The sequence below is a fragment of the Pelophylax lessonae genome (assembly GCF_965119305.1).
Source record: "Pelophylax lessonae genome assembly, chromosome: 3".
Taxonomy (NCBI): Eukaryota; Metazoa; Chordata; class Amphibia; order Anura; family Ranidae; genus Pelophylax; species Pelophylax lessonae.
In genome coordinates this window covers 261069020-261090928 of record NC_138770.1, presented here as the reverse complement: position 1 = coordinate 261090928, position 21909 = coordinate 261069020, and the positions used below count along the sequence as shown (strand labels likewise).

Below are 21909 nucleotides of genomic sequence, written 5' to 3'. Positions count from 1 at the left end.
CATGGCACAGATGGTACAGGCATGGCACAGGTGATGGTAAGGTCATGGCACAGGTGGTGGAATAGGCATGGCACAGATGGTACAGGCATGGGGCAGGTGATGGAATAGGCATGGCACAGGTGATGGTAAGGCCATGGCACAGGTGGTGGAATAGGCATGGCGCAGGTGGTGGAATAGTCATGGCACAGATGGTACAGGCATGGCACAGGTGATGGTAAGGTCATGGCACAGGTGGTGGAATAGGCATGGCACAGATGGTACAGGCATGGCGCAGGTGGTGGAATAGGCATGGCACAGGTGATGGAATAGGCATGGCACAGATGGTACAGGCATGGCGCAGGTGGTGGAATAGGCATGGCACAGGTGATGGAATAGGCATGGCACAGATGGTACAGGCATGGTGCAGGTGGTGGAATAGGCATGGCACAGGCATGGCGCAGGTGGTGGAATAGGCATGGCACAGATGGTACAGGCATGGCACAGGTGGTGGAATAGGCATGCCGCAGATGGTACAGGCATGGCGCAGATGTTACAGGCATGGCACAGGTGATGGAATAGGCATGGCACAGGTGATGGTAAGGTCATGGCACAGGTGGTGGAATAGGCATGGCACAGATGGTACAGGCATGGCGCAGGTGATTGAATAGGCATGGCACAGGTGATGGAATAGGCATGGCACAGGTGATGGAATAGGCATGCCGCAGATGGTACAGGCATGGCGCAGGTGATGGAATAGGCATGGCACAGATGGTACAGGCATGGCACAGGTGATGGTAAGGTCATGGCACAGGTGATGGTAAGGTCATGGCACAGGTGGTGGAATAGGCATGGCACAGATGGTACAGGCATGGCGCAGGTGGTGGAATAGGCATGGCACAGGCATGGCGCAGGTGGTGGAATAGGCATGGCACAGATGGTACAGGCATGGCACAGGTGGTGGAATAGGCATGGCACAGATGGTACAGGCATGGCACAGGTGATGGTAAGGTCATGGCACAGGTGATGGTAAGGTCATGGCACAGGTGGTGGTAAGGTCATGGCACAGGTGGTGGAATAGGCATGGCACAGATGGTACAGGCATGGCGCAGGTGGTGGAATAGGCATGGCACAGGCATGGCGCAGGTGGTGGAATAGGCATGGCACAGGCATGGCGCAGGTGGTGGAATAGGCATGGCACAGATGGTACAGGCATGGCACAGGTGATGGTAAGGTCATGGCACAGGTGATGGTAAGGTCATGGCACAGGTGGTGGAATAGGCATGGCACAGATGGTACAGGCATGGCGCAGGTGGTGGAATAGGCATGGCACAGGCAATGGGCAGGTGGTGGAATAGGCATGGCACAGGCATGGCGCTGGTGGTGGAATGGGCATGGCACAGGCATGGCGCAGGTGGTGGAATAGGCATGGCACAGATGGTACAGGCATGGCACAGGTGGTGAAATAGGCATGGCACAGATGGTACAGGCATGGCACAGGTGATGGTAAGGTCATGGCACAGGTGGTGGTAAGGTCATGGCACAGGTGGTGGAATAGGCATGGCACAGATGGTACAGGCATGGCGCAGGTGGTGGAATAGGCATGGCACAGGCATGGCGCAGGTGGTGGAATAGGCATGGCACAGGCATGGCGCAGGTGGTGGAATAGGCATGGCACAGGCATGGCGCAGGTGGTGGAATAGGCATGGCACAGATGGTACAGGCATGGCACAGGTGATGGTAAGGTCATGGCACAGGTGATGGTAAGGTCATGGCACAGGTGGTGGAATAGGCATGGCACAGATGGTACAGGCATGGCGCAGGTGGTGGAATAGGCATGGCACAGGCATGGCGCAGGTGGTGGAATAGGCATGGCACAGGCATGGCGCTGGTGGTGGAATGGGCATGGCACAGGCATGGCGCAGGTGGTGGAATAGGCATGGCACAGATGGTACAGGCATGGCACAGGTGGTGGAATAGGCATGGCACAGATGGTACAGGCATGGCACAGGTGATGGTAAGGTCATGGCACAGGTGGTGGTAAGGTCATGGCACAGGTGGTGGTAAGGTCATGGCACAGGTGGTGGAATAGGCATGGCACAGATGGTACAGGCATGGCGCAGGTGGTGGAATAGGCATGGCACAGGCATGGCGCAGGTGGTGGAATAGGCATGGCACAGGCATGGCGCTGGTGGTGGAATGGGCATGGCACAGGCATGGCGCAGGTGGTGGAATAGGCATGGCACAGATGGTACAGGCATGGCACAGGTGGTGGAATAGGCATGGCACAGATGGTACAGGCATGGCACAGGTGATGGTAAGGTCATGGCACAGGTGGTGGTAAGGTCATGGCACAGGTGGTGGTAAGGTCATGGCACAGGTGGTGGAATAGGCATGGCACAGATGGCACAGGCATGGCGCAGGTGGTGGAATAGGCATGGCACAGGCATGGCGCAGGTGGTGGAATAGGCATGGCACAGGCATGGCGCTGGTGGTGGAATGGGCATGGCACAGGCATGGCGCAGGTGGTGGAATAGGCATGGCACAGATGGTACAGGCATGGCACAGGTGGTGGAATAGGCATGGCACAGATGGTACAGGCATGGCACAGGTGATGGTAAGGTCATGGCACAGGTGGTGGTAAGGTCATGGCACAGGTGGTGGTAAGGTCATGGCACAGGTGGTGGAATAGGCATGGCACAGATGGTACAGGCATGGCGCAGGTGGTGGAATAGGCATGGCACAGGCATGGCGCAGGTGGTGGAATAGGCATGGCACAGGCATGGCGCTGGTGGTGGAATGGGCATGGCACAGGCATGGCGCAGGTGGTGGAATAGGCATGGCACAGATGGTACAGGCATGGCACAGGTGGTGGAATAGGCATGGCACAGATGGTACAGGCATGGCACAGGTGATGGTAAGGTCATGGCACAGGTGGTGGTAAGGTCATGGCACAGGTGGTGGTAAGGTCATGGCACAGGTGGTGGAATAGGCATGGCACAGATGGCACAGGCATGGCGCAGGTGGTGGAATAGGCATGGCACAGGCATGGCGCAGGTGGTGGAATAGGCATGGCACAGGCATGGCGCAGGTGGTGGAATGGGCATGGCACAGGCATGGCGCAGGTGGTGGAATAGGCATGGCACAGATGGTACAGGCATGGCACAGGTGGTGGAATAGGCATGGCACAGATGGTACAGGCATGGCACAGGTGATGGTAAGGTCATGGCACAGGTGGTGGTAAGGTCATGGCACAGGTGGTGGTAAGGTCATGGCACAGGTGGTGGAATAGGCATGGCACAGATGGCACAGGCATGGCGCAGGTGGTGGAATAGGCATGGCACAGGCATGGCGCAGGTGGTGGAATAGGCATGGCACAGGCATGGCGCAGGTGGTGGAATAGGCACTTACCTGGCGACGGCTTGGCTCCCGGCGGCGGCTTCTCCCCTCCTCGCGACTCTGATGTCTGTCCTCTTCTGCTCGGCTCCTGGCGGCGGCTTCTCCCCTCCTCTCGACTCCTCTTCTTCGCGGGCTGCGGCGGGAAAGTGACCGGGCGGTGACGGTGAGTGACTGATGCACGCACCGGCATCGCCCCCAACGAGGTCACCATGGATGTCCTGAATCATGATTGGTCCAGGCTGGAGTCTGGACCAATCATGATCCAAGACATCACAAAAGGGGGTGGTGTAGCGCATTTTTCTGCGCTACAGTTACGCCCCAGAAGGCCGCCAATTGGCGCCTCTGCTGGTGGAAAACCCCACCCCCCATCGGCACCAATGCGGCGGACGCCGAAAGAGGGGTGGTGGAGCGCAGAGCTCTGCGCTACAGTTACGCCCCAGAAGGCCGTCTATCGGCGGAAAACCCCACCCCCATAGGCACCAATGAGACGGGCGCCCCTTGTGGGCAAAAATTTTTTTTTTTTTTTTTTTTTTAAATCTTTTTTTTTTCTTTTTCTTTTTTTGGGGGGGGGGGGGGGGCGGCGCCCCTGCGCCCCCTATGGGCCGGCCGCCACTGCTGCTATATCAAGCATAAAAAGCTGATTATCAAACTTCCCCCCACAAGTCCACAGACACACATCATAGGAGGATACAGAAACGGAATCTACCACTAAGAATAATTACATTTGATTACCAATACCCTAATGATGTATTTCATTATGCACCGGCCGGTACAATGTTAAATGTTTAAATGTTTCACGTTGTATGTCTTGTTTTTTTGTTTTCTATGTTTATACTGGTCACATATAATTAGGCTAAGCCAATATCTGTACGGTACTGTAATAACATAAATATTATTCATAATAAATTGCTATGATTTATATTTTACTTCTGAATCCCTAAATTATTGTACTGACCATCTAACCGAACCTTAGTTCTGACACCTGCACAGAACACCTTATGTATGCTTGCCCTGGTTAGGTCAGACAAGTATTATTAAAATACAGGGACCCTTAATAGCAATCTATAACCATATGCTCCTCACACATACCTTATATGTTATCAGAGATGCAGCCAAGAGGCCCATGATCGCTCTGGATGAACTGCAGAGATCTACAGCTGAGGTGGGAGACTCTGTCCATAGGACAACAATCAGTGGTATACTGCACAAATCTGGCCTTTATGGAAGAGTGGCAAGAAGAAAGCCATTTCTTAAAGATATCCATAAAAAGGGTCATTTAAAGTTTGCCACAAGCCACCTGGGAGACACACCAAACATGTGGAAGAAGGTGCTCTGGTCAGATGAAACCAAAATCGAAATTTTTGGCAACAAAGCAAAACGTTATGTTTGGCGTAAAAGCAACAAAGCTCCTCACCCTGAACACACCATCCCCACTGTCAAACATGGTGGTGGCAGCATCATGGTTTTGGCCTGCTTTTCTTCAGCAGGGACAGGGAAGATGGTTAAAATTGATGGGAAGATGGATGGAGCCAAATACAGGACCATTCTGGAAGAAAACCTGATGGAGTCTGCAAAAGACCTGAGACTGGGACGGAGATTTGTCTTCCAATAAGACAATGATCCAAAACATAAAGCAAAATCTACAATGGAATGGTTCACAAAAAAACATATCCAGGTGTTAGAATGGCAGAGTCAAAGTCCAGACCTGAATTCAATCGAGAATCTGTGGAAAGAACTGAAAACTGCTGTTCACAATCGCTCTCCATCCAACCTCACTGAGCTCGAGCTGTTTTGCAAGGAGGAATGGGCAAAAATGTAAGTCTCTCGATGTGCAAAACTAATAGAGACATACCCCAAGGGACTTACAGCTGTATTCACAGCAAAAGGTGGCGCTACAAAGTATTACCTTAAGGGGGCTGAATAATTTTGCACGCCCAATTTTTCAGTTTTTTATTTGAGTTTGAAATATCCAATAAATTCTGTTCCACTTCATGATTGTGTCCCACTTGTTGTTGATTCTTCACAAAAAATTACAGTTTTATATCTTTATGTTTGAAGCCTGAAATGTGGCAAAAGGTCGAAAAGTTCAAGGGGGGCGAAAACTTTCGCAAAGCACTGTATGCTGATGGAAAAAAATCATGCACTAATGAGAGATATACACATCTGTTCCGATAATGGTAGCAGTCTCCTTAGAGTGTTTTTATAATTTGCTAGCACAGTCAATTTAAGGAGGAAGAACTGTTCTTGTCTTCTTTGACCATTAATCATAATTTTTCTTTTATTTTCCCATATTGCACTAGATGCATAGAAGAGAATCTTATTTTTGCTTTGGTCAGCAATATTAGCTTTTTTTTTTTTTTTTAATAAACCCCCACATCCATCATGAAAAGCATTTACAGTAACTATGAATACAGTTCTCTAAAATATCTATCTATCTATCTATCTATCTATCTATCTATCTATCTATCTATCTATCTATCTATCTATCTATCTATCTATCTATCTATCTATCTATCTATCTATCTATCTATCTATCTATCTATCTATCTATCTATCTATCTATCTATCTATCTATCTATCTATCTATCTATCTATCTATCTTTATATGGATTGACTCCTTAAAAACATAACAAAGTCCAATGAATAAATTTGAGTTAAAGGTGCTTCAAGATAAAATCTCCCAATGCACTAACTGTTCATGTTCTCTTCCAGCCTCCTCTTCAAATATAGAAGTATCACAAAAGTAGGGCTCACATGTAAATGATATTTGCATGTCATGCTCACCAAAATTCTATTAATATAAAACTTTCATATCTAAACATGCATTAATTGAAGGTGGTCAGCTTATGTTCTTTCCCTTTCTACAGGCTAAAAATGCTATCCCATCCTAACATTTCACCTGCTGTTGTCCTACACAAAATTGTTACTCTAAACTTTTCAGGAATCCTTAGCCCCAAACAAATAAAATATTGTATTTCATAGTTATATATATTTTTTCAAAATCTCTTAAGTCTTCCCTATATAAATAAATGGGCAGTCCTAGACAAATCTTTAAAAGATGTTAGAATGAAGCAGGGCACACATCAGAAAGGCAATAATAAATGAACTCTGGCAGGAAATATACTTCAAAATATTACAAATATTAAACTATTTTGCTCTAATCATTACATTTGGAAATGTAATTCTGGATTTATTATCCCAAATATCAACACTTTAAAGCTGGCCTTTTATGGTCTTGCCTTGTAATTATTAACTTTTGGTGTGAGGTCATCCTGTATAATATGACTCATTTTATAAGTATCCATAGAATGCCTGTCAACCTTGACAATTTTTAAAATACTGTCAAGTCTTTGTACTAATTTGAAACAACATGATTCATCAAATATGAACATTTATGCCTCCTGTCAGCAAAAAAAATGTATTCTTAGAAACGAATTATAGTTTGGTCAGGTCTACCATTGGTGGTGTTCAACAAACTCTACCTAAACTTACTGTATGTTAATAGATTAACTTTGAACAGAGAGGAAAGGGATTAAAATACCTGTTAGAGGACAAATAGAGAAGGTGAATATCTCTAATGGGGACACAGACACCAATAAAAAATCTATTTGTTATCAGTAAAAGTGAAGATGAAAGAAAATCCCAAATTTTGGGTTGTCCTCAGAACAGTAATAGAGGGGAAGTCTTCCAATAGGGGCACTAGCTCTGGTGACCCTGGAGACAACCAGGGAATCCCTTACTTTGAATTGATTTTCTTTTACTTCCTGTTTTGGTTATGGCACAGGAAGTGAAGGAAAATCATAGCTAGCCAAAAAACCTAACAGGGGTTATAACCCCCTTACTCTATCCAAAATGAAAAAATAGTTCTGCCTTTAGTTCTCCTTTGAAATTTCAAATTCATCAAAATCGAGATTCTTTAGCACTTGACTCCCTTGCCTTCACTGGATCAAGGGGGGAGTGCTGATTTTAGTTGTGCCCCCCAGGCCAGTCTTTTCATGGATGCTGTGCCCGCCCACTGAGTGCCTTTACCCCATCCCCACACTCACGGTCAGGAAAAGGAGAGAGCAGCCTGGAGCAGTGAAGTCCACAAAGGAGAGAACAGAGAGGAGAGAGCTGGGAGTTCGGGCTGTGCATAACCCCTCTTGTCAGCAGAGTGATCCTCCATAAAGCATATGGCACAGGATTGCTCTTACATCGGCATGTTCAGTGTTTAATTCATTCCCTGCTGCTGGGAGATGAGTGGTCATTGGAGGAGATAGGGGGCAGGGTGATCAAACTGTGTACAGCTCAATCCTGTTTTATCTGCTGTACAGAAGAGCGCTCCACTGACAGCAGTAAGAAAGTACAGCACAACCTGCACCTCTACCTGGTTTCCCACCTGTAAGTTGGGGGTGGGGGGAGCTTACAGGCCGGGGGAACTATACATAATGAAAAGAGGGGGGGGTAACATTCAGTGGTGCTAAGATAAGATAAGAGGTTTGTGCAGGGGGGGGGGGCTATTTGTGCTGTAAAGAGTAATGGGGATGATGGGGGGGGGGGCTGTGCTAGGAGAAGGAATGGAGGTATATGTGCTAGGAGGGATTGGGGAGATTTGTGCTAAAAGGGGGATTGGGGGTATGTGGTATGAGAGGAGATTGGGGAGATTTATGCTATGAGAGGGGATTTGTGCTAGGAGGGGGGGTTGGGGGGATTTGTGCAAAGAGGATTGGAGGAGAATTTGTGCTAGGAGAAGGAATGAAGGTATATGTGCTAGGAGGGATTGGGGAGATTTGTGCTAAAAGGGGGATTGGGGGTATGTGGTATGAGAGGAGATTGGGGGGGATTTGTGCTAGGAGGGAGGATTTGTGCTAGGAGGGGGGATTGGGGGGATTTGTGCAAAGAGGATTGGAGGAGAATTTGTGCTAGGAGAAGTGGCAGAACAACATGGTGCCACCCCTGGGGGGGGGGGCACCATGTTTTACCGCACCAGGTAACATCAACCCTAGTGATGCCACTGCTTTCTTTTACCATTCTTCAGTATGATAACTGTTTCATTAAACATATATGGAAAAAACTATAATGTCACAACTTAATTCTTGCTTTATTATTTTAGGTTGTCATTGGGTACAAAGGAATCCTTTTATTTCCTCAGCATATTTCTTATAGGGTATACATAAGATACAAGATACAGTAATAGCCTTGAAAATGCAATATTACCAGCTGTATTGTAATCATTTTGCAGGTGTTGAGGATATGGGATGTTCATCATCAAGTGTGCATACAACGTTTAGCTGGGATCTTCCCCAAAACTCTGGAATTTCAATTAACCTTCTATTTCTATGAACCCCACGGACGCCTCTTTTTGTCATTCAACAATCAGTTGGCAGTTCTAGAAATGAAGAGTGAGGCTAGCAAAAGAGTGACGAGCCATGAGAAACCAGTAACGTGCGTGCTGTACAACTCGACTTTTAAACAGGTAAGCTTTAAATGCAAGTCACAGATTTGTGTAATACAGTCAGGTGTGTGTGTCATGGAGGAGAAATGTAATGAGAACAGATGCTGAATAATACAGACAGATTCAGTTATAGAATTCGCTCAGATCAATAGCACATCATTGGTTTAGTTGGTGGAACCTGACCTCTATAGCACAGTCATCATTATTGCCCACTGTGCTACTGATTGGGATCATCAAGCTCATTATATCCACATATCTTAGTGTTCTATAGTTTCAGATGGTTAAATGCTAGTACATTCTTGAACAGGGAATGTTGCAAAAAATTGTACCTCATTTTTTCATTTTGATGAATGCAATTGTACAGTAACAATAATAATTAAAATCAATGTAGATGCAATGAACACATGCATTTGACTTTATCTCAGCTTCCTCTAATCCCATACACAGCCTGTGAGAGGGAGTTCCAATACCAAATAAGACTGTGCCAATATTCACAATGCTGTCAAACACTGTGAGCATGCTTACAGGAGGATAAAGCAGAGTTATGACTCATGGGAGCACTGTCTAATCAGCAGCCAGGGAAAGCCTGCTGGATCAAGTGACAGTCCAGGACTGGCGCAGAGGTCCATGACCGGGCTGGTAAGGATGGCTGGATTAAAAGAACAGCTGATCTAACTGGAAATGGAAATCTTTTGGCAGATATGACAGTTCACATTTGAGTACTTTGATCATATTTGTTTCATGCATGCCTTAAAGCGGTGCTAAACAAAAATACAAAAAATTAGTATGTTTGAGCTTACCAATCCTAGACCACTTGGCTTCTGGTGCAACTTTAACATTTTTTTTGCACAAATGTTCAAATCTGCATTTCTTGCTAGAAATGACTGTAACCCCCCTCCTACACACAAACACACACACACACACACACACACAAGCACAAGCACAAGCACAAGCACAAACACACACACACACACACACAAACACACACACACGTATACATTTTCTGAAAGCGAAGACCCTGGAGAATAAAATGGTGGTATTTGAAATGTTGTATGTTGCACGATATTTGCCCAGGTATTTATCAAATGCGTATTTGCAGGCAAAAATAAAACGAAATGAATTTTAATGCAAACAAACACATTGCCATTGATCTACTATAGGCAAATCCACTGTGTACTACAAGTGTACTTGGAAGGGCAGTCGCTGTAGATCTGAGGGGAAGATCTGAAATGAGGGAAAGCTCTGCTGATTTCTATCATCCAATCATGTGCAAGCAAAAATTTTTTTTTATTTTCCTTGCATGTCCCCCTCAAATCTACAGCGACTACACTTCCAAGTGTAAGTGGATTTGACTTCAGTAAAAAAAGCCCAATACCATACCCAGTTTTTTGGTAAAATATGAAAGATTGGGTTGTGTCAAGTAAATGCAGAAAAAGGGGGTTCCCCTATGGTGGGACTTTTCAGGCACTCTAGTGAAAATACAATAGTATAGTATAATACAAAATTAATTTTATTGAAAAGATAAGTTCATACATATAAAAGCATGGCAAGCAGTTATGAAAATACACAAGTTGCAGACAACATGAGTACTGTAGAAGTAGGGACCCAGCGCGTTTCGAAGTGTAATACTTCTTCCTCAGGAGTACTCTTTAGCTTACAGTGTCTCTATTAACTGCATTTGTATGACAAATATCTTGCTTGCACAATAATAAAAGCAACCGGACTGTGGAGGTCCATGTGATAGGTTCAGATGATGGTATTAGTGAACAGAAAAGGAAATAGTAGCGCTCGACAGAATATAAATAAATCAATCAATAAATCAAAAAACATGCAATTAAATCGTGCTATTAAAGTCTCTGGTGTCCAAAGCAATTGGATAGTAGTCGACCAATATAGAAGACACAGACTTGATGGGGTGGTTTCTTTAACAAAGCCTTCACCTCCACACAATCACCCAGTGAGATAAATGTATATACCGCTTACCAGATTCACTGGACCCCTTAATTACAGGGGGTCAAACACGCTGTGTATTTCAAATAGGATCCAGTGCATCTCGTTTCCATAGATGTACATCACCACAGCCAAAGACAATGCCATAGACAGGATGCCAAGCCATAAACGGGGACAAAAGAATACTCTCATGGTGCAGTATCTCTTAACAATCAACCATTTATTAAGATGAATTGCACTTACTAGACATTAGTAGATAAAAAGCCTTCAGTTTAAAATCATTCGCTGGGGATGGGAGACGCCGCTCCACGCTGCGCTCCTCAGACCTCAGACCCGGAAGTGTATGGTCTCACGTTCCTGACGTTTCGTCAGTCACAGCTGACGTCATCAGGGGATCATGTGACCATACCTTGTTTCACATTATTTATGCAGATCATGACCGCGTCTGCACCAATCACTTCCTTGGTATGTACTCCTGAACCGCCCATGCCTCACGGCTTGTAAGTTCAGCCCCTACATTGTTTTAGTCTCTACGGGCATTCTGATTAATGCGCTCTAACAATGCTGCATATTCGGACATTCTAATCAGTGCAATCTGTCATTACTGCATACTCATAACCAGTTTTATTTCACTATATCCCGGAAGTGTTGCAGAAGTTACACATATAAATAGTGCCGAATACTATAACCAGATTTTGGAAGTGATTGCGGGATTGGCTTATTTTAAAACAGAATTAAATAACAGTGGCATAGTGCATATTAAACACAAATAAATATTGGATATAAATATAAAAAAGACTAAAAATTGACTAAAAATTAAATAAAATTGGATGGAATTTGGATAGCTTATAGGACTGAGGACTAAAAATGTGTAAAAATATTAAAAATTGGATATATAATAATTTAAATCAATATCAAGGTTCATACCTGCCGGATGCAAAGTATTCATTTTATAGATCCATTCAGTTTCATTTATTGAAACCTTCTGTGTCATATTTCCTCCTCTCCAATGGTTCTCCACTTTATCTATCCCACAAAAAGACATCAGGGTGGGATCTCTGTTGTGGTACAGGCGAAAGTGGTTGGAGAGGCTGTGTTTGGGGAACCAGTTTCTCACATTTTTAATATGCTCATTGATTCTAACAGATAACTTTCGGGTGGCTCTCCCAATGTATTGTAATCCACATGGACAAGTTATCATGTAGGTTACATGGGTGGATCTGCAGGATATAAACTTTTTGATAGTGAAATTTTGTCCTGTGTCCTTGGATTGGACACAAAATCTGGTTATAGTATTCGGCACTATTTATATGTGTAACTTCTGCAACACTTCCGGGATTTAGTGAAATAAAACTGGTTATGAGTATGCAGTAATGACAGATTGCACTGATTAGAATGTCCGAATATGCAGCATTGTTAGAGCGCATTAATCAGAATGCCCGTAGAGACTAAAACAATGTAGGGGCTGAACTTACAAGCCGTGAGGCATGGGCGGTTCAGGAGTACATACCAAGGAAGTGATTGGTGCAGGCGCGGTCATGATCAGCATAAATAATGTGAAACAAGGTATGGTCACATGATCCCCTGATGACGTCAGCTGTGACTGACGAAACGTCGGGAACGTGAGACCATACACTTCCGGGTCTGAGGTCTGAGGAGCGCAGCGTGGAGCGGAGTCTCCCATCCCCAGCGAATGATTTTAAACTAAAGGCTTTTTATCTACTAATGTCTAGTAAGTGCAATTCATCTTAATAAATGGTTGATTGTTAAGAGATACTGCACTGCAAAGAGACTTTAATTGCACAATTTAATTGCACGTTTTTTGATTTATTGATTGATTTATTTATATTCTGTCGAGCGCTACTATTTCCTTTTCTGTTCACTATTATCACGTTTTCACGTTTGTGTAGCAGCTGACAGTGTGGGAGAGATTCCACTATATCCCTTTATATTTATTTACCTATTCACACCATTTGCGCAGTTTTGGTAATTTTACCCCCCTTTTTTCAGATGATGGTATAAATAGTTGTAATAGCCCAATGATTCAGCCAAAGTGTGGGAAGACTACCAGCAAAGCCCATTGGGTAGCTGAAGTCCAAAGAAGGGAGCACCTTGAACTGAGATAAGCAGCTTCAAAGATTCATGACCACAGCTCACAAAGATCTATCACATGGACCTCCACAGTTCAGTTGCTTTTATTATTGTGCAAGCAAGATATTTGTCATAGAAACGTAGTTAATAGAGACACTGTAAGCTAAAGAGTACCCCTGAGGAAGAAGTATTACACTTTGAAACGCGTTGGGTCCCTACTTCTACAGTACTCATGTTGTCTGCAACTTTTGTATTTTCATAACTGCTTGCCATGCTTTTATATGTATGAACTTATCTTTTCAATACAATTAATTTTGTATTATACTATACTATTGTATTTTCACTAGAGTGCCTGAAAAGTCCAACCATAGGGGAACCCCCTTTTTCTGCATTTGCATACCTTTGGGATGTGGCACCATCATCAGGGTCGCCATTGAGAGCAATTTCTTATGGATTGTGTCAAGTAAATAGATACCAAACATGTCAAGTCTCAAAATTGTGCACACCTATGGAATCGCAAAAAACTATGATACCCAAAATTCTCCTTTACAGGTTATCAGTTCCGTGGTAACCATAAACTATGGTCCTAGAATTATTGCCCTCACTCCGACATACCCCATGATACCTCACAAGCGTGCCACAATAGATTTTTACATATACATGCTCCCCCTGCACTGGGCTTTTTATATGGGGTGTGTGCAAGGGGGACAGGGGTGTTTTAGGTTTTTTTTTTTTTTCAATTATTTTTATTTATTTTATGCAATTTTTTTTTTTTACAATTTTTCTATTTTCTTTTTTATCTTTATTGCTATCACAAGGAGGCTGACACGCTTTGTAATAGTATGGGCAGCTGACAGATACTCTTTATGTTGATATCTAGAGCCACCAATTCACTTTTATTGGAAAGCCCTTCACTGGCTCTTAAAGATGGTACTAAACTCACAACTGCAGTAGCAGCTGTGAGCTTGATATAACCACTTGTCTACCATCACATTTATAAATAAATCTTGGTAGACAAGTGATTAACCTCCCTGGCGGTATGATTCTTTTGGATTTTAGGTGCTGAAAGCGGTACCATTATTTTGCATGTAATTCTTGTGAATGAGCAGTCCAAACGACCTGTATACATTTATTATATATATTATATATATATATATATATATATATATATATATATATATATATATATATATATATATATATATGTATGTATGTATACATATATTATATATATATATATATATATATATATATATATATATACGTATTTATATATATATATATATATATATATATAATGTATACAGTTGGTTTTGGCTGCTCATTCACAAGAATTACGTGTATATATATATATATATATATATATATATATATATATATACGTGTGTGTATATATATATATATATATACACATATATATGTATATATGTATGTATGTATATATATATATATGTGTGTGTGTGTATATATATATAATGTATATGCGTGTATATATATATATACGTATATATATATATAAGGGCACTGGGGGGCAATGTAATGTGATTTTATTTTATTTTGAATGGTATCAGTGTGTTTGGTGCATTTTACATTTGAATTTGCCCCCGGTTCCACCCCCCGGCGGACGTCACGTCGCCGGAGACGGAAGCCGGGGCTCGCAGACGATCGGGAGGAAGCTCCGCCGCCGCACACCGCCCGCAGACATCGCTGGATCCCGGAGAAAAGGTAAGTAAAACCTCCTCCAGCATCCAGCGATCTTCTTAGCGCTACCCCGAGTGTGACTCGGGGTTACCGCTTTTGGCACTAAAATCTTACCCCGAGTCACACTCGGGAATACCGCTAGGAAGGTTAAAGCCCGGTACACACGTACCGATCGTCTGCGAACGATCGGCCGTCTTTTGTCCCCGGGCTGTCGTGTCTGTTGAAAAGTGCAAAGACTGCACAAGAATTTTGTCCGCCGACTACAGCCGACTGCAGAAGTGATGTCATGTAATGGTTAACTTTCCGTGTGTTTTTTCTTTTCTGAGCATGCCCAGTCTTGCAAATCTGCTGTCTGTCGGCCGAATTCTGTACTGACTGGCGAACAATCGGCCGCTCTGGTGTCGGCATACAAAAATTTTAATGCTTGCAAGACAGATTCTTTTCGGCCGAATGTGCGCTGACGGCTGTCGGAGGCATCATACTAACAAGCCTACAATCGGCAGATCGGTCGTCGGCCGACGATTTTCGGCCGACGATCGGTACGTGTGTACGGGCCTTAAGAGTGATGGCTGCATTCGTTTTTGTTTTTTTCTTTAACAGACCAAGCTGTTAGCAAAAGTGTCAGCTGGTGGAAACAAATAGTTTAACACTAATAGGGGTGCATACAATGGTAACCTTTTTTTATTTATGTAAAACCTTTATCCCAAAAGGAAATAAATCTGTTGCTGTAACTGCTGGAGCTGGAGTTCAGCTTTAATTTCTTAGTCAAGTCCATCTAAATCTGCTGGTCTAACACTTACCTCTCACCAGATTGTCAATGCTGCTGGCCAAGGGGGTCTCTGTTGCTCCTCCACCCAGAGTGGAGACACCCTAAAGCAGGGATATGCAAACTGTGGCCCTCCAGCTGTTGCAAAACTACAAGTCCCATCATGCCTCTGCCTCTGGGTGTCATGCTTGTGGCTGTCAGAGTCTTGCTATGCCTCATGGGACTTGTAGTTCTGCAACATCTGGAGGGCCACAGTTTGAACATCCCTGCCCTAAAGCAACCCATTGATGATTCAAAATGTATTTCCTTCCACCATGGGGGCTGCAGGGAGCTTTCCCAGCCGACAGTACACAATGATTACTGCTAGCAGCTATAGCCGCTGCCAGTAATCGCATGTAATACATTTTACAGGCTGGTTGTACCCAAGTCGATTGATGGATTGGATTGGGTACAATCAGTCTGCCCATACATGGATCGAATTTTGGTCAGTCCTAGCTGAACCAGCTGAATTTGAATCCATGGATGGCCAGCTTAAGACAATATGTTACTTGCCTGACCACCAGGTGAAAATAAAGAGAAAAAAAAGCGTACAAAAAGGAAACTAATACAATACAGCCATCACATCTAAGGATTGGTAAGCTGCAATATATTACATTTTAGATACACTTTAACTGTATTTACTGCAGTTTTTTGGGTTTAATATTGCTTTAAGGCCAGCTGAAAATCAATGATCAATATAACGAAAAAGAAATTCTTATGTTGTTTTTATTCTGTGAATATTCATTTCATGGTTTTATTGTAACATAATTCTGTAATTAGCATGATTCCTAAGTGGACATTGTGAGAATACAATACAAACAGGATAACCCACTGTTGAAAACCATGCAGCTGAGCTAAAAAAAACCCTTCTCAAGTGTCATCCTACTGCTTTCAATGATCATCTACAGTGTAAACTATCTATATAATTTCACTAAGATTGAAGGAGAAAGGCTTGTCTATTGTGCTAAGTGTGCTCTACCTAAACACAGCTTGCATGTGAAATAGACATGTATGGCTTGTGTTTGTTTTGTAAGCACATCTAACTTTTAAAAGAATGACATTTAGTTTGACAAGCTCTGCGTATTATAAACAATTTCAATTGTGTTTTTTTATAAATTGTGTTTTTCCCTTTCTTCCATACTTTTTGTTGCATCTTATTGTCTTATTGTTTGCATTGATGTGCTGTGATTTCCTCCAGCCTTTTTGCAGCCACTTCTCGTGTACATGCACTCACTCCAGCATCCGCTGCATTTCTTTCCTCTGGACAGTGGCGGCTGGTGCTCTAAATTTTTTGGGGGGGGGGGGGGGGGGGACGCAAACAGAAAAATGTAATAGGCATTGCTTTGCGGCAAAAAACGCTGTAAAAAATTGCGTGACTTTGAGGTCGCAAAAGTGTAAAAGGGGCCTTCAGTAATTAAGGTATAGTGTGCCCCCTTTCAATGCAGAGAGACCAGCGTGCCCCCTTTCAATGCAGAGAGACCAGCGTGCCCCCTTTCAGTGCAGAGAGACCAGCGTGCCCCCTTTCAATGCAGAGAGACCAGCGTGCCCCCTTTCAATGCAGTGACCAGCGTACATGCCCCCTTTCAATGCAGTGACCAGCGTACATACCCTCTTTCTATGCAGTGACCAGCGTACATGCCCCCTTCAATGCAGTGACCAGCATACATGCCCCTTTTCAATGCAGTGACCAGCGTACATGCCCCTTTCAATGCAGTGACCAGCATACATGCCCCCTTTCAAAGCAGTGACCAGCGTAAATGCCCCTTTCAATGCAGTGACCAGCGTACATGCCCCCTTTCAATGCAGTGACCAGCGTACATGCCCCCTTTCAATGTAGTGACCAGCGTACATATCCCTTTTAATGCAGTGACCAGCGTTCATGCCCCCTTCAATGCAGTGACCAGCATACATGCCCCCTTTCAATGCAGTGACCAGCGTACATGCCCCTTTCAATGCAGTGACCAGCGTACATGCCCCCTTTCAATGCAGTGACCAGTGTACATGCCCCCTTTCAATGCAGTGACCAGCGTACATGCCCCCTTTAAAAGCAGTGACCAGCGTACATGCCCCCTTTCAATGTAGTGACCAGCGTACATGCCCGCTTTCAATGCAGTGACCAGCGTACATGCCCCCTTCAATGCAGTGACCAGTGTTCATGCCCCCTTCAATGTAGTGACCAGCATACATGCCCCCTTTCAATGCAGTGACCAGCGTACATGCCCCCTTCAATGCAGTGACCAGCGTACATGCCCCCTTTCAATGTAGTGACCAGCATACATGCCCCCTTTGAATGCAGAGACCAGTGTGCGTGCGTGCCCCCTTCAATGCAGTGTGCCCCCCCCAGACCAGTGCACTTACCTGGAGCCCTGGAGCTGCGCCTTCTCCTCAGTGTCCCGGCGGACGGCTTCTCTTCAATCCCCCGGCGGCGCGTCTCCTCAAGTCCTCCCGCTCCCGCCTCCTCCTCGGCCAATGACATGGGGTTTGCCTTGCGGCCAATCAGGAAGCGCGTATCGGACCTGCTCGCTGATTGGCCAGGAGGAGGATCCGTGTGACAATAGCAAATTTTCATTCGCTATTGTCACACAATGGGTGGGCTCGGGACACACTGCTCTGCGCCCCGGGTCCACCCTTTGCATCGCCCTATTAGAGCCTCTGGCTCTAATCAGGTGATGCCAAAAAAAAAGCCCCATTGAACTCCATGCGTCCGGCGCCCCTGCATGCAGATCAGGGGGCCGGACGCATTGATAGGGGGGGGCCGCGCCCCTGCACCCCCAACGCACCGGCCGCTGGATCAGGTTTCTGATAGTCACAATGGTGGACTGGATCTTCACAATGTGTATCAGCAAGGTTGCTTATGGACTCCAACTAGGGAGCATGTGACAAGGAAAACAGAAGGGTGTAGCCGCTCAGGTGTGTGTCCAGGAACCTGGTGCAGGTCGGATCCGTAGTCCGGAAGCATACAAAGTGTGAGGAAATATGACAGCACTCTGGTTGAAGTTTTTCTTGAAATCAAAAGTGTTTCCTTTATTCTTCCAATAAAATCAAATGACAGACAGTGTACAAGCAGACAAAAAGGTTGACGCGTTTCACGACATTCCCAGTCGCTTACTCATAACCACACTGTGGGATTGCAGAGAGCAGCTTGATATTTGTAGGAGAATCATCAATTAGGAGATATAAAGAACACATGGTAAGACACGTGGATAGATGATTCCAACAAGCTGTTATGCAATGACACAGTGTAGACATTCTGATTGCACATAGGATCCCAAATAGGGAAAAGTGATACCAATCTCATTGTTTTAAACAAAAACAATTACACAAGATTAAAAACATGAGTGCATTTACGGATTCTCTCAAAAAACAGGCTGCACGAATATATGCGTATAAAAAGAAAAATACAAACGCATATATGGACATATGAAGAATAATTGAGCATAGTAACAATTGGTGAAAAGTCGTCACATGTATGTGCAAATAAAATAGTGAAGCAACGACAAATGATGGAAGATACATGAAAAGTGAAGGTGTAATGTCCTACTTCAAGTGTATATATATATGTAAATCAATAAAGTAAGTCTGGCAAAGAAATGTGAAAAAATGTGAAAAAAATATATATATAAAAGTATATATTGAAAATGGTGAATGAAATATGATATAATCGTTGCCAGAAAAAATGAAGTGCATACATTGTAAAATATACATCAAAAGAATTTAGAGTGTATAGTATAATGTATTATAATAAAATGTGTTTATCCGGAAGTACATCATCAGAAATTTACATATTATCAGTATGTAGATAATAATGACCGCTGAAATTCAGTGGAAAAAATCAAAATGAAAAGATATCTTCAAAACTGATTGTATTTGGAATAACACTATATAAAAAATGTGACAAGGTGACAAAGCAAGGGCACAGTTGTCACCCTATAATAGGAAGTGCTTGAAAATGGTCCTTCGTGGCAGTATCACCTGGTACTCCTTTAAAGAAAGATGCAAAGTTATAAACAGGGCTTTTTTTCTCAGATAATAGGTACAGGAACTACCCCTTTTAAAGTCACACCTTGTCTTCACCCTCTACCCACCTTCGAGCACCATCCCTTGGTTCCAACCACTACCCACCTACCAATATCACCCCTTATAGAGAATACAGAACCAAGTAACCTTTGTGGTGCTAAGAAATTTGGATGGAATTTGTCAATGGTAACAAGAATAGCAGTAAAATAGATCCCCCTGCAGCCAGCAACAACAAACCCCCTGCTTCCAACAATATATCCCCAGCAACAATAGACCCCCAGCAGCAACAACAAATCTCCCTGCAGCCAGCATCATTAGACCCTCCAGCAGCCAGCAACAATAGACCCCTCCCTCAATAGATCCCTCCTAGCATCAAGTGACCACCCTAGCAACATAAAATCCACCCCAGCAACAATAGATCCCCTACCAGCAACATTAGTCCTCCCCGGCAACAATAGACTCCCCCCTGCAAAATAAATCCCCACCAGTGAAAATAGATCCCCTAGAAGCCAGTATCAATAGGCCTTCCAGCACAGCCCAGCACATCTTGCCATTATATACATTCATTGCTGAGGTGCTGGAACTGGGTTCCCACTGTTCCCGCTGAAAAAAGCCCTGGTTATAACTATTGAAAACATTTAAATATACATTGACATATTAAAGTTTATGTGAAATGTTATCAATTTGGTTGACTTAAAGGAGAAGTACAGCCAAAGCAGATCCAGAGCAGAGAGCCAGTGACTGACAGTCATAGGCTCTGTTCAACTGAGCGATCAGCAGTCTTTGATCGCACGGTTCTCAGTGTTGGAGTCGGCAGGGGACGGACATAGCATTGGACCGATGGTGCATCTACCTAGGTAAGTATAATTCTTTAAAAAAATATCCCATACTTCTCTTTTATTACTATAAATACCAGTAAGGTAGTGAAGACATAAAGATATGTACAATAGACTAATTAATTGTTGGTTACCCCTCTTCGAATTTGCAACTGTATTGTCAAAGGCTCGACCCATCCAAAGAGGTATAGGCATTGATGGGTACAGAGAGGAGAGGTTTGACTCGGGCTACTTAAAGCTGCATATGGGGGCAGACAGATTGGCAATCACTAACAGACAAATTGGCAGATCCTGACAGAAAAATATGGAAACATTAAAAGGCACAGAATGACAAATTGTCTTACACAGACTGAAGTTGCAAACAAAGACTGACAGGTATTGGCACATGGCTGGATCAAGGCAGAGGCTACCGAGGCACCCACCTAGGGCACTGTACAGGGGGGTTACAGATAAGGATTGAGCCTCTCCTGTCACCTCATGGCCAAGCCATATCCTATACCATGCAGGACTGAGCTGTCGATCTGCTAGCTCAGTCCTGCATATTACACTAGGAGAGTGAAGTCTTCCCAATTAAAACACAGGAGCCCTGCTGTCAGTGTAACAACCACCGGCTCTGTATCAGGATCTGGGACACTGATAAACAGAGTGCAAGGGACAGATGGCAAAGTGAGAGCTGAGCCTCAGTGTCTACTCTGGGAGAGCTGTCCTCCAAGTGCGATCAGCAGTATTGGACTGTCAGTGTGACAACCACCGGCTCTGTATCAGGATCTGGGACACTGATAAACAGAGTTCAAGGGGCAGATGGATGGCAAAGTGAGAGCTGAGCCTCAGTGTCTACTCTGGGAGAGCTGTCCTCCAAGTGCAATCTGCAGCATTAGACTGTCAGTGTGACAACCACCGGCTCTGTATCAGGATCTGGGACACTGATAAACAGAGTTCAAGGGGCACATGGATGGCAAAGTGAGAGCTGAGCCTCAGTGTCTACTCTGGGAGAGCTGTCCTCCAAGTGCAATCTGCAGCATTGGACTGTCAGTGTGACAGGTCAGTACTGCTCTTCATTAATTTATGAATGAGGGCAACTGTGGTAATCATTCCTAAATTAACTGAATAAAGAGATGTGTCTTGATGAAACCCATGACGCACCTCCATATATAACATAGGAAATTGCAACAATTTGCCCTTGGGACTTTAAATTAGGTGTGACACACCAAATGGTAAACTTTAAAATACAGATTTATTGGTACATACAATCTCAACAGATAAACAGGGACAGGTACCGTATTGTCAAACAGATTTATGGAGATTAACGTAATATATTTCATAGCCAGGTATAGTATTCCAGAAAACGGTCCATAATATGTATGAGAATGCTTCTTAATGGCCCAACATGTGTCGTGAACAAGCATTCACTTCCTCAGGGATTGATGCATACACAAATATCTATGAAATGAAACAGTTTTGAAATATGTAACAAAGGTAGTGGATAATAATCTGCTAGTACAAAATATTAAGAGCCACCATAGGGGGGCCGTGTTTACAAATCTGTCAAAAAAGATATCACATGATCAAACTCCCCTGGTAACAGCTAGGGATGTCTAGACTGGGAGCTGTAGGCATGGATTCCAGACATGGGTACCAGAGAACCTTGTCCTTGCGCTGCATTGGCACACAGAGACAATCACGGGCACAGATTAATAGAC

General features: G+C 44.1%; 1 protein-coding gene across 1 annotated transcript in view; it reads left to right on the top strand.

The window, feature by feature from the left end:
• Positions 1-21909, top strand: part of WDR49 (WD repeat domain 49) — a 270818-nt gene that overhangs the window by 82065 nt on the left and 166844 nt on the right. The window contains exon 7 of the mRNA XM_082251290.1: positions 8597-8830. Within this exon, the coding sequence (XP_082107416.1) occupies positions 8597-8830 (234 nt within the window). The remainder of the gene's footprint in view (positions 1-8596; positions 8831-21909) is intronic.